Raw genomic sequence first — 14,361 nt, forward strand, 5'->3', positions numbered from 1 at the left:
TAATAATATTAAGTTATAAGATAATAATTAAAATCATGAAAATAGGCGGAATTTAGAAAAATGTAATTTACTGATTTCTAACCACAATGTTTGAATATTACAAATGTCATTCTAGCAGACGTCTTACGGAAGAACGTCAAACCGTGAAAAATTTAGGTCATCACAATTTCCAATATTTATATGAATTTAATTCATTTTGACTGAAAAATGACACAGGAACATAAAAAAGGAAAACGAAAAGATGCCCAAAAGGAGAAGGATAAAGAAAAAAAAGATAAGGAAAAAATAAAGTCTGAGGAAAAACCTGCCAAACCCGAAATTGAATATGTCAAACCGTGAGTTATTATTCTTTTTTACTATTTTATTATTTCTATATTTACATTAAATTTATATTTTGTCTAAATATTTTAATGTCAAAATGAAAAACAATTTTTTTTCTTCGCTTGTAGTTTAAAATTTGAGGTTAGGAAAGTACAAATAAATCTGTACAGTGCAAGTGTATAACGATGTATTTGTTGTTGTTATTTTAGAAAGTACGGAGGACATTTAATATTTCCATATCAAAAAGTTTGGTCACGAAGTATTGTAATATTTGCAATTCTTTTCATTGTATGGTATAATTCAAAAGATGGAAAAGAAATTTCTTTGGCTTTACAAAAAGATATATTAATAAGTCGTCAACAAAATATTGAATGCTCTGATAGTTATAAAGCAGAAATGAACAAATTTTCTGGTTGTTTACCGGAGAAATGCGCGAGAATAGTTACTGATAAATTAGTATCAGCTACGGAAACTGATGTTTTATTAAAATTAGCAATTAATAGCATGAATTTAGGTGGTTCTGATGGAGGAGCAAGTATACTTGATCTTCATTCTGGTGCTTTAAGTAAAGGCGATGGATTTATTAATGTATATGATATGGAAGAGGCGAAAAAAATTTTCAACAATGCCGATTTTGCCATTTACAAGTATGTTAATATAAATTTATGCTTTAGAAAATAATTTTTTTACGATTCTCAAGTCGTTTATGATCAACGATAAGAAAACAAATGTTTTTTAAGAAATTATAAACTTTTTTATTTAAAAAAATCTTTATAATTTATTGATCATTAAACATTGTAATATCTTTGAAATGAAAATTCATAGAATTTTTATTCAAAAAAATATTTCTTTAAAAATCGTTGATTATAAACGTTGTAAATATCAAGTATCGTTTTTTTTCGATTTTAGAATTTCATTTTTTTTTTCTTTCTATTTTCTATAATTTATATTTTAATTATATAAGTCGTTTAAAAAAATATATTTTCCTTTAATTAGGGTAGTGAAAACTAAAATACAACATGCAATTGCACATCATTTTGGAGTAGATTCAGATAAATTATATTTAACAAAGCCAACATTCTTTTCACGAATTACAAGTCTACCTGCGAAAACAATTCATGATGAATATTGGCATCCACATGTGGATAAAGTTACTTACGAGTCTTTTCATTATACATCATTGTTATATTTAAGTGATTTTAACAAAGATTTTAAAGGAGGACGATTTTTGTTCATTGATAAGCATAGTGCTAATTCAACAATTGAACCAAGAAAAGGTAAATAATTGCTTCAAAGTACTTTTTTCATACTTTTTATTTACTACCAATTTTGTCTAGAAGCTACTAAATTGAAATAAAAATTTCATTCATCCTAATTCACCGAATTTTTCATTCAAAAAATGATTTCTATAAACGTTATGAACTTCAACATTGTAGAAATATTTATTTGGTTGATTCAACATAAAATTTTATTGTTTTCAAAAACCTATTACACTTCAAAGTCTAAATTACAATAAAATAATAATTTACCCTGTTTAATAATAATGAACATCATTTTCAGGACGTGTTTCAATGTTTACATCCGGTGCTGAAAATGTCCATATGGTAGAAAAAATAACATCAGGAACTCGATATGCTTTAACGGTTTCCTTTACGTGTGATAAAGAATTCGCCATTTCAGATCCAAGACTACCCATTGATTCAAAACGCACATAATTAATTTAATTTGCGTCCATTTATGTTTAGAAATATAGGTCTAACTTAATTGTATTTCATAATGTAGAGAAAAAAAAAAATTAGGAAATGTTAGTAATTATTATAATATTGATATTGTTACTATTATTAGTAACCATTAGGATTATTAGTATTTATTATATTACCAATTGATTAAATAGTCAATAGACAATGGATCGGAAATAAAACAAATATTTTTTTTTGTTTTGATCATAAAATTCTTATGAAATAGAAATAAAATTATCAAAACAAAAAATTAATCTTAGAATTAAATTTATATTTGATCCATTGTGAATTCTTATAGCGATTTAGGGGAAATGTGTGTTTCATCGTACTTAGAAAATATTAAACTTTGAAAGAAATTTTTTAAAGTTTCATTAAATAATTTTTAAAATTTATTTAGAATTTATTGAAAGGAATTTTTCTAAAGATTTAAAGAATTGATATGAATTAGTATAATCATTATTTCATTGTAAATCAACGATTGTGTGGTAAGAATTTTTATTATTTTAAGATTTAATGTGACTGTGAATTGAATATGTACCTGTAAAAAATATTGTAATAGCAAACACAAGTCATTCCAGTATTAAATAAGATTTTAATTCTGAAATTTTTTAACATGTGTAATGAATTTTTCTCTATCAAATTACCTTTACAACTTGTCTAAAAAACTTAATTATTTTACAATTTATTTAAAAATAACTATTTTATTCAATTATGCAATTGTAAAAAAACGAGGATTCATCTCTCTTTTTTTATCTCCTTGTAAAGAAAAAGAAATTTTACTTTATGAATTTTTTATGTTTAAAGATGTAAATTGTACTTTTTTTTTAGATAAAAATAAAACAAATTTTATGAATTTTTTCTCTATGGTCCTACTAGATACATTACATTCCTAAAAAAAATTTGAAATAATTTGCTCGACAAGCAATATAACATACAAAAACTAAACAATATGCTAATGTTTCTATTCCTTTTATTGTTCAATTTAATACAAGAGTATCATTCATACCCGGAAAGTAATAAATATAATAATGCAATTTAACATAAATCACGCAATATTTTGAAATTGAATAGATAAGAAAACGTGATTCATGTTTTACTTTTGTCATCATATACACTTTAAATGTCTACTCATTTAAAAAACAAAAATAAGAACCTTAAAAAAATATATTATAACATAATTTATCATATACATTAACAGCCTCTATGTTCACTTCACACATTCTCTTTTTTTTATTTTGTTTATCTTATTTTCACTACTATTTAAGAAATGTATTTAAATAATCCGTATCGGTTCTTACTGTTTTTTTTTTTTTTTTTTTTTTTTTTGCTAATTTACATAAGTGGCAAATCACGACACGTGTTATTAAAACGTCACAAGTTTTGTTTTTTTTAGAGCTAGATTAAAATAAAAATTTGTATTTATGACTCATTACAAGTCTTTAGGGAAATTGTTTCCATATAATTTGAAAATGGACACCTGTCCACTGGTAAAACCATTTAAAAATCATATAGAAGCGATAATAATTATTTCTTCTTTTTTTCACTTCGATTCATTCACTATATTCGTTTTACAATTGCGCGTTTTTTTTATTTTTTGGAATTACTTAACAGTATGACATACTTTCCGCGACATTCATTCTTCACATGAGGGAATAAAAACTGCGACGAAGAAAAAAAAAACTATTCATATAATATATAATAAAGCCTCATAAAAAGTCAGAATTGGAATGATAAATAGATTCCTGGGAAGAGATTTTGTACAAAAGATGCTTCGGGCACGCTTGAATTTATCCGTGAATGTTACTATTAAAAATTTGTCAATTTAACATTAAGAAAAATTAATAAAGAAACACTCATTTATAATTTCAAGCGTTTCAGGAGAGTATTAACGTTAAAAAAATTCGCATTCCATCAACTATGGTAATTACTTATTCTAAGATAATTATTGAATCCTAGAAGAAGTAGTCTTTATGTTTTCACAAGTGTTGCCATCTTTTTTACGCTCTCTCCTGAAAGGATACTCCTATGGTTTCCTGGTAACTCTTCAATCCTCACGGTTTGTCTGCAGATCTATTCAATAAATTCACATTTTATTATCTATCCATAATAATAGAAAAAATTTAAATAATTTTCAAATATTTAATGTCTACATTTTAAATAAAAAATAACAAATGGATTAGTTTTAGTAAGAATTAGTTTTTCAAAATCTTTTTCTAAAATAATAATAAAATAAATAATGAAAACAAAAAATTGAAAATTACCTCAGATAATCCGTAGTCATTATTTAAGGAAACAAAGTTGTCTTTGGCCTTTATCAGAGTAATAGGTCCGTTGTATTTACTAGATGATTTATACATATTCGCTGCCCGCAGCTTCTTATAGAACAAAATTCCAGCGATTTTCAAATCTTCTGACTTGAAGGGCGTATTACCTATTAACTCTAACATTTTATTTAAAGTTTCATCCTCAGATTTACTTCCCCTTAATACTTCATATGCCTGAAAAAAGAAAATGTCAAATTATTAATTCAATTATACTAATTATTAATTAGAACCAAATTTTCTTCTCATAAATATTAAAAATATTAAATATTAAAAAAGAAACGTGAATCAAGAATATTGACAAATAAACTCACCTTTATAAAACTAATGTCGGAATTAAGTTGCCTTGAAAAGAAAGCAATTGCTTTTTGAAAGCCATCATTTGAGGCGAGGTCTTTACTAACTTGATTCGTTTGTTTTCCAATTGTTTGACTGTGCAATTTAATAAAATCAGGTGATCCATCGAGAAGTGTCAATTCAACTGATTCACCTGCTTTTTCCAATTGTAAAGCCATTTCAAATGCAACGCAAGCACCAAAAGAATATCCTATTATACTGTATGGACCCAGTTTTTTAACTGTCTTCATTTCCTGAATATAATATGTCGCCAAATCGGTTATTGAATCGAGTGGTGCATCTTTGGTACATTGTAGTCCCCAAACTGGTCGATTAAGTTCACTAGCCAAACTCTTCAATGATGATACAACACCTTCAATAGCGTGAATAACAAATATTGGTTCACCTTTTTCTGAAGTCGATTCAAGTTGAATAAGAGATTTTGGCGGTACAATTTCCGAACCCGAACACTGGAAGAGGAACTCATCTGGATCGGTTTCGGTCAATGAAGAATTAGCAGTACTTTGAGAAGCTATTTCGTTAGCTTCTGCTGTTCCAGAAGATAATTCAAATAACTTGCCAAAAGTTAGTGCACGAATTTCTTGAGCGGACAGAACCAAATCATAGTTTCTCTCCAGAGTTTGTTTAATCTCCGTTCCCATTAATGAATCCATTCCAAGATCAGCGAGACTATTATTCATATTGACAGTCTTTACATCTTTAATACCCAATATATTAGCCACTGCATCGAGAAGATTCAATTGATTCGATGAATCGCCAGCTTTTTGTTTCTCGGCAAGGACCATTGACGCTAGAACGGGATGTGGTTGTTGAAGGAATGAATCCATTGTCATTAAACAGCTTGACATTCGTTGTGGTAGAGTTCCGCCAACTTCAGTTTCATTATTGCCCATTGTTTCTAAAATGAGTCCAACATCACCAATAGCTCCCCATTGAATGGCAAGACCCGGTAAACCAACAGCTTGTCTCTGTTCCATAATTCTTTCCATGGCTGAATTAGCGAGACCATAATTCGTTTGTCCCACATTACCTCTACCACAAGACACCGACGAGAAACAAACAAAGAAATCTAATTCTGGACAATATTTCTTTGAAGACGCATCCAAATTCTTGGTACCAGTCACTTTTGGCAGTGCGACAACCTTAAAATGATCCTCCTCAAGATTCTCCATTAAAGCATCGCGAAGTACAGCGGCAAGATTAAATATTCCTCCAACTGGCGCAAGTTTATTTGCCTCCTTGAGAAGTGTATCAGCTCCAATTTCCGTTGTAACATCAACTGTTGAAATTTTAATTGTAATTCCCATTTCTCGCCATCTACGAATACAAAGCGCTTGATAACCAGTTCTTATTCCAGATCGTGATGTAAGAACAATATTCTTTGCTCCTCTTGTTATCATCCAATTAGCGAGTTCCAATCCAAAACCACCGAGACCACCAACCAAAACGTATGATTTATCAGGATTCATATATGTTCTTGGAATTGCAGCAACAGTCTTCATAGCTGGTCGTGTCACTTTTTGAGATTCCTCATCACGAATTTTCAGCAAAACTTTACCAATATGCTTTCCAGCGGCCATAAATCGAAAACCTTGTTCTATTTGTTGTTCAGTGAATACTGTAGCTGGTAAAGGACGTACTGCTCCATTTTTAATTCCCTCATAGACAAGTCGTACAACTTCTTTCTTCTCAGGTCCATTTGTATCAAAAAGTGCGTCCAATAAAATTCCATGGAATGTTGTATTTTTCAAAAAGAATGACATTCCCAACGCTGTATTATTCGAAAGATCAAATTTACCAATTTCCAAAAATCGTCCATCTTTCGCCAAACATCTAACACTGGCTTGTAATTTCTCCTCCGATAATGAATTCAATACAATATCAACTCCTCTACCACAAGTTTCAGTGAGTACAAGTTGTTCAAAACTCGTATCACGAGAATTACCAATATTTTTATCAGTCAATTGTGGGAATGTTTTCTTCAAGAATTCACGTTTTTCTTTTGAACTCACAGTTGTAAATACTTTACAACCAGCGTGAAGTGCAATTGCAATACTCGCTTGACCAACACCACCGCTACCAGCATGAATCAATACAGATTCACCAGCTCTTAATCTTCCTCTCACCACCAATGCATAATAACTTGTTGCATAAACAACGGGAATTGTCGCTGCTTCCTCCAATGTCCATTTATCAGGCACCTCCCACATAAATCCAGGATCAGCCAATAAAGTTGTTGCCAATCCACGTGCCGCAACCATTCCCATTACACGACGTCCCGATGAATCTCTACCAGCAAATTCTAAACCAAGTATACAATCCTGACTCGCCAAATCACCAGGCAATGCATCTGGTGGCAATTTTCCAGTTGCCAACATAATATCACGGAAATTAAGCGGAGCATAGTAGACATCACAAAATTCTTGTCCAACAAATTTCTCCGGCTCATAATAACAAAGTGGACCCTCAATCCATCTTAAACTACTCAAATCACCTCTCACTAGAGCATTAATATAAGCATGCTCAACATGAAGTGATGGAATATCACTTTGTTTATCCAATCGCAAATGACGATACGATCCCCATTGTCCTCCTTTCAATACATTAGCCATAAGTTGTTTATCAAATTGTTTCCGATAAAATGCATCATCAAGTGAAAATGCCAATGCATTCATATCTTGAATAAAGAAATAACGAACATTCATTCCACCAGCTTCTTGTCTTACACAAGTCATTAATCCCACAAGTCCTAATACTTCTTCACCTTGACTCACTATCAATACTTTTTGCCCTTCACTTTCAGCTTTTTTAACCGCCAATTTCAAATCATTCACCCAATTGAAATTCTTCTCTGTCACTTTAATAATCAATGGCAATTCCAAATCCTCCTCTTTTTTCTTTAAAAGAATATAATTCTTTCCAGGAACAACTTGCTTACCAATTAAAATAAGACTAGATCCCTTTAAAATACTCTCGTCAATTTCTGTTGCTTCCTCAGATAAAATATAACCACCTGGTTTTAATGATGCTTCCAAATTTTTCACAACTCCTGCCATTTGACTATTCATTGTGTCAGTTGTGATAATAAGATGTAAATCCTGTCCAACTGATGAATTATAAACATCAACAATTGTACTCTTAATATTACATTGTTCCATAATTGAAATATAATTATCGGGTAATGTTGTCGCCAATTTTAAATCAACAGCAAGCATTGGTTCACTGAGTAAAATATCAAGTGCAAGCGGTGTTAATAGTGCTTCAGGATTACGTTCAGCGGTTATTTCAACAGCTTTTATTTTAATTCCACCAATATTTTCCCTCACCACCTGAAGAAGTGATGTGAGTGCGTGTAATTTCGATTTTTCTGGATCTTCAACAAGTGCTTGTGTATTCAAATATGGAATAAATGAATATTTCTCAAGTTTTGGATCAGCTTGTGTTTGTTGTCTTCTTGGTGCTATTGACGATTTCATTCCACGTAATTCAACACCACCTGATTTAACAATACCCACATTGTCATAATTATAAACTGGAATATTTTCATTCTCCTGTAATTTCTCAACAATTTGCATATGTCGTTCGGGATTAATTGCCGCATATTGTAAACGTGTTGGTAAAAATAGATCCCTTGTATTTTTACTCAATATGGCAAATTGAAGCATTGTATCCATATAGGAAATCCAATCATTATTCCAAGCGAGATTACCGGCAATTGCACGATTATCAGATGATTTGATACCTTGGAAAATACCACTGTAATCATAACCACGAAGTCGAAGATCTTTATAAACATCATTTGTTTTTAATTCAAGTAAATCAATTTCATTTGTTGTAATTTCTGGAATTTCTAAATTAAGTTGTTCCTTGTCAATATCATCCGAAATACGAATTTTACCAGTCACTGTTGTTGAACCACTTTCTGATATTTCAAAACCTCCTGTACCTTCAAAAATATTGATGACAAATTTCACTGAACCTTCCTTTGGCATAATTGTTGCACGTAAAAATTGTACATCCTCAAAAATAACTGGTGTTTTTTCAAATGAAGAACCGCGTAATTTTGCAAATGTCTTCCAAACAATTGTCAAATAACCAGTGGCTGGGAAAAGAATTCTTCCATCTATACAATGACCGGAAATAAATGAATCACTTTCTTTAGATAAATCAAATTCAACGACACTCTGTCCAGAATGACCGGATTTACCAGAAAAATCAGCAACACTCCATTGTACAGAATGATCCCATTGAATCATTGAATTAATCATTGGCGTACCACGTCCAACGGGATATGTTACAGGTGGATAGAGTTTTGAGAGAATTGGTTGTGCACCAGCATTATAGAGCTTACCAATATTTGTCAATAAAAATGCGAGATTATCACTGTGATCACGTTTATGTAGACTGATATTTGTCACTGTTGGTAATGAACGACGAAGAATTGCCTGCAATAAACAATGTGGTGCAACTTCAATGACAATTGCATTTTCCGGCACATGAGCAAGTGCTTCATGGAACAAAACCGGTGAAAGAAGATTATTGACATAATAAGCCGGCGAACTAAGTTGTGCCAATGATGTATTCCACGCTGTTTCAGGAATAGAACTCGAAATCCATTTTGAACTTCTTTGCTTTGGATTGGGAATTATTTTCTCAAGCATCGTTCGTAATCTTGGTCCAACTGATGCAATATATTTACTATGAAAAGCACAACCCGAACTGAGTACTTGTCGTGCAAAAATATCATCACTTTTCAATTGTTTAACAAAATTAGCCACTGATTCAGGTGGACCTGATATTGATACAGAATCTGCGGCATTGTGACATGCTAATGCAATTTCCGGTGGGCATCTTTTTTGCGTCTCTTCCCAACTGAGACCAACGGCAGCCATTGCACCTGGTGGTAAATTACCATCTAAAATTGTTTTACCTCTCCAATATGCAGCAAGTACAGTTTGTTCCGGTGTCATTGTTCCATCAGCATAACCACAGCCAAGTTCACCAATTGAATGACCAACAATACCATCAGGATGAATGCCAATTAAATTCAAAACATCAACTAAACCAACTTGAATTGCCGCAATCGATACAAAACTATTGACAACATTTTGAAATGTTTCGTCAGTTCCATTTAAAATAAGATTTATCAAATCAATACCCTCGGATTTTAATGCTTCTGCACATCGTCGAATTGCCGATTGGAATGTATCAATACAAAATAGCGCTCTACCCATTCCCGACCATTGTGATCCCATTCCTGAGAAAATATACCAAATTGGCCTTTTCTCTGAGCTAACTTGTTCAATTTCCCTTGCATTAACATCGCCAAGTATTTGAAAACCACGATAACCATGTCCTTGAATATTACTCGAATGTAAATCTTGTACCAATGATGTGAATTCATCGTCTTTCTCGTGTTCTTTGATTTTATCTAAAAATACATTGACAGCATCCTCAGTTCTTCCCGAGATGGGAACAATTTTCGGTAAATTCACATCTAAAACAGGAGCAATTTTTGGTTTTGGATTACTTCGTAAAACAACATGAGCATTTGCACCGCCAAAACCAAATGAATTAATAGCCACAAGGCCACCATTCCAAGGTAAAGATCGATCAACGACCTGTAAACGTCCATCGGACAATGCTGGAATATCTTTATTTGGTGTTTTAAAATGTAAATTTCCCGGTATAACGCCAGCCTCCATTGCTATTAGTATTTTTGCAATTGAACATAATCCACTCGCCGGTTCCGAGTGTCCCATATTTGATTTTATTGATCCAATGAGTAATGGTTTTTTCCTGTCTTTACAAAACAGGTCGGCAATTGAATTTACTTCTTGTGGATCGCCAACTTTTGTACCTGTACCGTGTGCCTCAACATAAACAACATCAATTGGATCGACACCCGCCTCATCATAAACTTCGCGCATTAATTTATTTTGCATTGCACCACTGGGAAATGTGATTCCTTCAACTTTATTGCCATCTGTATTTGTCTTGGAGTTAACAACAGTTGCATAAACACGTCTTGAATTACGAGCTTTTTGAAGGAATATAACGACGGCAGCTTCAGATCTCACGTAACCATTGCCTGAGGCATCGAATGCTTTACATGCGCCATCCATTGATAACATATTTAGTCTGTGAAATTGTAGGGAACTTGTGGGTTTAAGAACGAGATTTACACCTCCCACAATTGCTGCATCACATTGACCAGTTCGCATTGCCGATATTGCTTGATGCATTGCATAGAGTGATGATGAACATGCTGTGTCAACGGCAAAACTTGGTCCTGACAAGTCAAATGTGTACGATATCCTATTGGGGAACATTGCTCGACAACATCCTGTCAAACCGTAACCTGCAATGGATTTTTTCTTTTAGTATATAAGCTTTAGATTTCCTTCACAAGAAAGAAAATAATTGTCATTTTTAAATTCAGGAATCACTGTTTTGTTCAATTATAGGTAAAAAAAAAAAAAAAAAAAAAGAGTTCTCTTTGTGAAAAAGGGGATTTAAAAAAGAGAATTTTGAAAATCAAATAGTGTTTTACATCTATTTAAAAAAAAAATATTAAAGTTTAAAATTTTTTTTAAAATTTTCTTCCTCATGCAACTATTTCAAATAGTTTAATTTAACTGAATTTAGAATAATTTTTATGATAACGAATTTCAATTAAGCAGAATTTTATACTGTAGACTTTATATTAACTGAAATTTCCATATCAAAGAATTTTTATTAAGGCCAGGTCCAAGTCGTGTCAGCTGTTCCATTGAAACTTCAAAGGAACAGCTGACTCGACTTGGACCTGGCCTTAAACCGATTTTTTTATTACAGATTCACCTCCCTGAAGTTGGCTTCGACGCTCAGCGCCGAAAATTGTTTTTCGACGCTGAGCGTCGACGCCAACTTCATGCAGGTACAGATTCTTTAATTCACTAAATTTTGATTTAAAAAAATTCATATTTATCAACATTTTTTAAAACCAGAATTTAACGGACTTCTTAATCAAAAGAATTTTAGTAACCTGAATTTTTATTTAACTAAATTTACAATTAACATAGTTTTTATTTCACAAAACTTTAGTTAACAAAATTTATTTTATATGAAAATTCGTTTAAAGAAAAATTCATTATTACACGAATTTCTACTCTTAGCAAAAAAACAGGGATTTAAAAAAAAATTTTGAAAATCAAATAATGAAATAGTGTTTTACATGTGAAGTTTAAAAACTTAAATTAAAAATTTTTCTTCATACAACTATTTCAAATAGTTCAACTTAACTGAACTTGAAATCATTTTTCTGGCAACGAATTTCTATTAAGCAGAATTCTATAAAATAAACTTTATATTAATCAAAAATTTCCATATCAAAGAATTTTAATTTAACTCAATTTTTTATGTCTGATTCTCTACTTAGTTCAATGAATTTTAATTTAACAAAATTCACATTTATTAAAATTTTTTAAACTATAGAATTTAATGGATTTTTCAATCAAAAGAATTTTAGTAACTCGAATTTTTTACTTAGCTGAATTTTTATTTAATCAAAACTTTATTTAATCAAATTTATTTTTTATTAAAATTCGTTTAATGAAAAATCCTGTACATATTATGAGAATTTTTATTTAACAGAATTATCATGTAACAAAATTTTATTTAACGAAATTTATTATAATGGAAAATAGATTTAAACAAATATTCTGTGCTGAACGAATTTTTATTCAGCTCAACTTTCATTTAACAAAATTTCAATTTAACCGAATTTTTTTATGACGAGTTTCTCAAGTTCACTAATTTTGATGATTTAATATAATTTTCATTTAATAGACTTTCTATTAAACAGAACTTTATTTTACTGAAATTTCATTGAAATAAAAATTATTTTTAAACAAATTTTTATTTAGCAAAATTCCTATTTAACAGAATTTTTAAATTTGGATTTTTGTCGAATTTTGAAAGAGCAGAATTTTCATTTCATATAGATTCTTTATAGGTATGTCCGAACTTTTATTTTTATGAAAATTTGAAATTATTAAAAGTTAAGTAACTTTGGTTTCGAAAGTTATCTTGAAAATTCGTTTACAAAAATAGAAATGTCTTTTTAAAAAAATAATAAAATTAATGAGGATTTTTTTCTGATGAAGGATTATTAATTTAGGAAAGTCTTATTTTAAACAAATATACTGCTTTTTTTAACGAAGCTGAAGTACGCAACGTTTATGATAAACGATTTTTAAAGAAATAATTTTTTAAAATGAAAAATTCTATAATTTTTTGTCTAAAAAATATTTTTTTATAATTTGTTAATTAATGAAAACTACAAGAAATATTTTTTAGGCAAAAAATTGTAGAATTTTTCATTTTAAAAAATTATTTCTTTAAAAATCGTTTATATAAACGTTGCGTACTTCAGCTTCGTTTTTTTTAGCTGTTTTGAACAAAAATTTTGTTTATTTAAAAAATATTTTGGTTTATTTCAATAAATTTGTTAAATATGTGATTAAATTGATATCACAAAATTTGTTACAAAATAATCTTTACTTAAGGAGGCACATAAAAGTAAGAAACTGAGAAATTATGTTGAAAAAAAGCAATTAATAATAAGATTTAGAAAAATTTGTAAAATGTATATTAAGTGATTTTTAAATTTTGTTAATGTTTTTAAAGAACATTAAAATGGATTTAAGTTAAAAAGTATACTAAAATTTAAGGTAAGAAAGATATTATGAAATTAACTATAATTATGTACTTAAAATGTAATTAGAAAATTCAATGTTATCTTTTTTTATTATCTAAAAATTGTGTTAACATTTCATACTTACTTATGTAAATAATTTCTTTTTAAAAAGGAAATTATATAAATTATGTTTTATCTTAATAATATATAATTTGTTTTTTATTCAACTTGTCTTTAGACTTTAAATGTAAATAATTAATTAAATATTAAAAATTAACATTGCAAGAAATATATCTTTGAGACAAAAATTCATAGAATTTTTTTATTACAAAAAATATTTCCTTAAAAATTGCTGATAAAAAATGTGAATTTTAGCATTGTATATATTTTTTTTTGATAATGAAATAAATTGAACTCACCATTAACCATGTCTGGGTCCGCAGTCCAGAATTCGTCTGATTCCGAATCAGAAACGCCGATGAAAACTCCAGTTTTTGATCCTCTAATTTCGGAAGGATTTATTCCTGCGTCTATAATAGCCTCGTGTGTCAATTCAAGGAGCATTCTAAGTTGTGGATCCATAACGTGTGCTTGTTTAGCGTGAACACCAAAAAATGTTGCATCAAAAGATGCAAGATCTTTAAGTTTTCCAGTTCTGGTTGGTAGACCATGAAGACCAGAAGGCCAACGGCGTTCATCGTCTGTTACTAGATCGATTCCATCGAAAAGTTTCTGTTTGAATTCCTCAATATTTGATGACTCAGGAAGGCGACCTTAAAAAAAAAAGAAAAAAAATTCAAAATTTCTTTTGTCATAAAACAATGTCAATTAATAAATTCATTTATTTGAAAAAAAATGATTAAAAGAAAAACATTTTAAATTTAAAATTACAGTTTTTTTCGTATTTTTTTTTTAATTTAAAAAATTCAAATATGTAAAAATA

General features: G+C 29.8%; 2 protein-coding genes across 2 annotated transcripts in view; one reads left to right on the forward strand and one right to left on the reverse strand.

The window, feature by feature from the left end:
- The first annotated feature begins 97 nt into the window (after positions 1-97).
- Positions 98-3,408, forward strand: LOC127290249 (2-oxoglutarate and iron-dependent oxygenase domain-containing protein 3-like). The gene is made up of 4 exons (XM_051318724.1): positions 98-335; positions 531-968; positions 1,318-1,598; positions 1,882-3,408. Exons 1-4 carry the CDS (start codon positions 208-210, stop codon positions 2,034-2,036), a joined length of 1,002 nt encoding a protein of 333 aa, XP_051174681.1. The 5' UTR covers positions 98-207; the 3' UTR covers positions 2,037-3,408.
- LOC127290231 (fatty acid synthase-like) overlaps positions 3,352-14,361 on the reverse strand; it is a 19,703-nt gene continuing 8,693 nt past the window's right edge. The window contains exons 3-6 of the mRNA XM_051318689.1: positions 13,838-14,191; positions 4,696-11,099; positions 4,322-4,558; positions 3,352-4,130 (exon numbers count right to left, since the gene is read on the reverse strand). Coding sequence (XP_051174646.1) covers positions 4,029-4,130; positions 4,322-4,558; positions 4,696-11,099; positions 13,838-14,191 — 7,097 coding nt within the window. The 3' untranslated portion in view covers positions 3,352-4,028. The remainder of the gene's footprint in view (positions 4,131-4,321; positions 4,559-4,695; positions 11,100-13,837; positions 14,192-14,361) is intronic.

The sequence above is a fragment of the Leptopilina boulardi genome, unplaced genomic scaffold (assembly GCF_019393585.1).
Source record: "Leptopilina boulardi isolate dan_hultmark-lab unplaced genomic scaffold, ZJU_Lbou_2.1 LbouV2_58, whole genome shotgun sequence".
Classification (NCBI taxonomy): Eukaryota; Metazoa; Arthropoda; class Insecta; order Hymenoptera; family Figitidae; genus Leptopilina; species Leptopilina boulardi.

Bases quoted from the DNA above. Each gene is read 5' to 3' on its own strand.
- LOC127290249 (XM_051318724.1), top strand. From the start codon at position 208: ATGACACAGGAACATAAAAAAGGAAAACGAAAAGATGCCCAAAAGGAG. The intron at 336-530 runs GTGAGTTATTAT...TTGTTATTTTAG, and splicing joins GAAATTGAATATGTCAAACC to AAAGTACGGAGGACATTTAA. The intron at 1,599-1,881 runs GTAAATAATTGC...CATCATTTTCAG, and splicing joins AACAATTGAACCAAGAAAAG to GACGTGTTTCAATGTTTACA.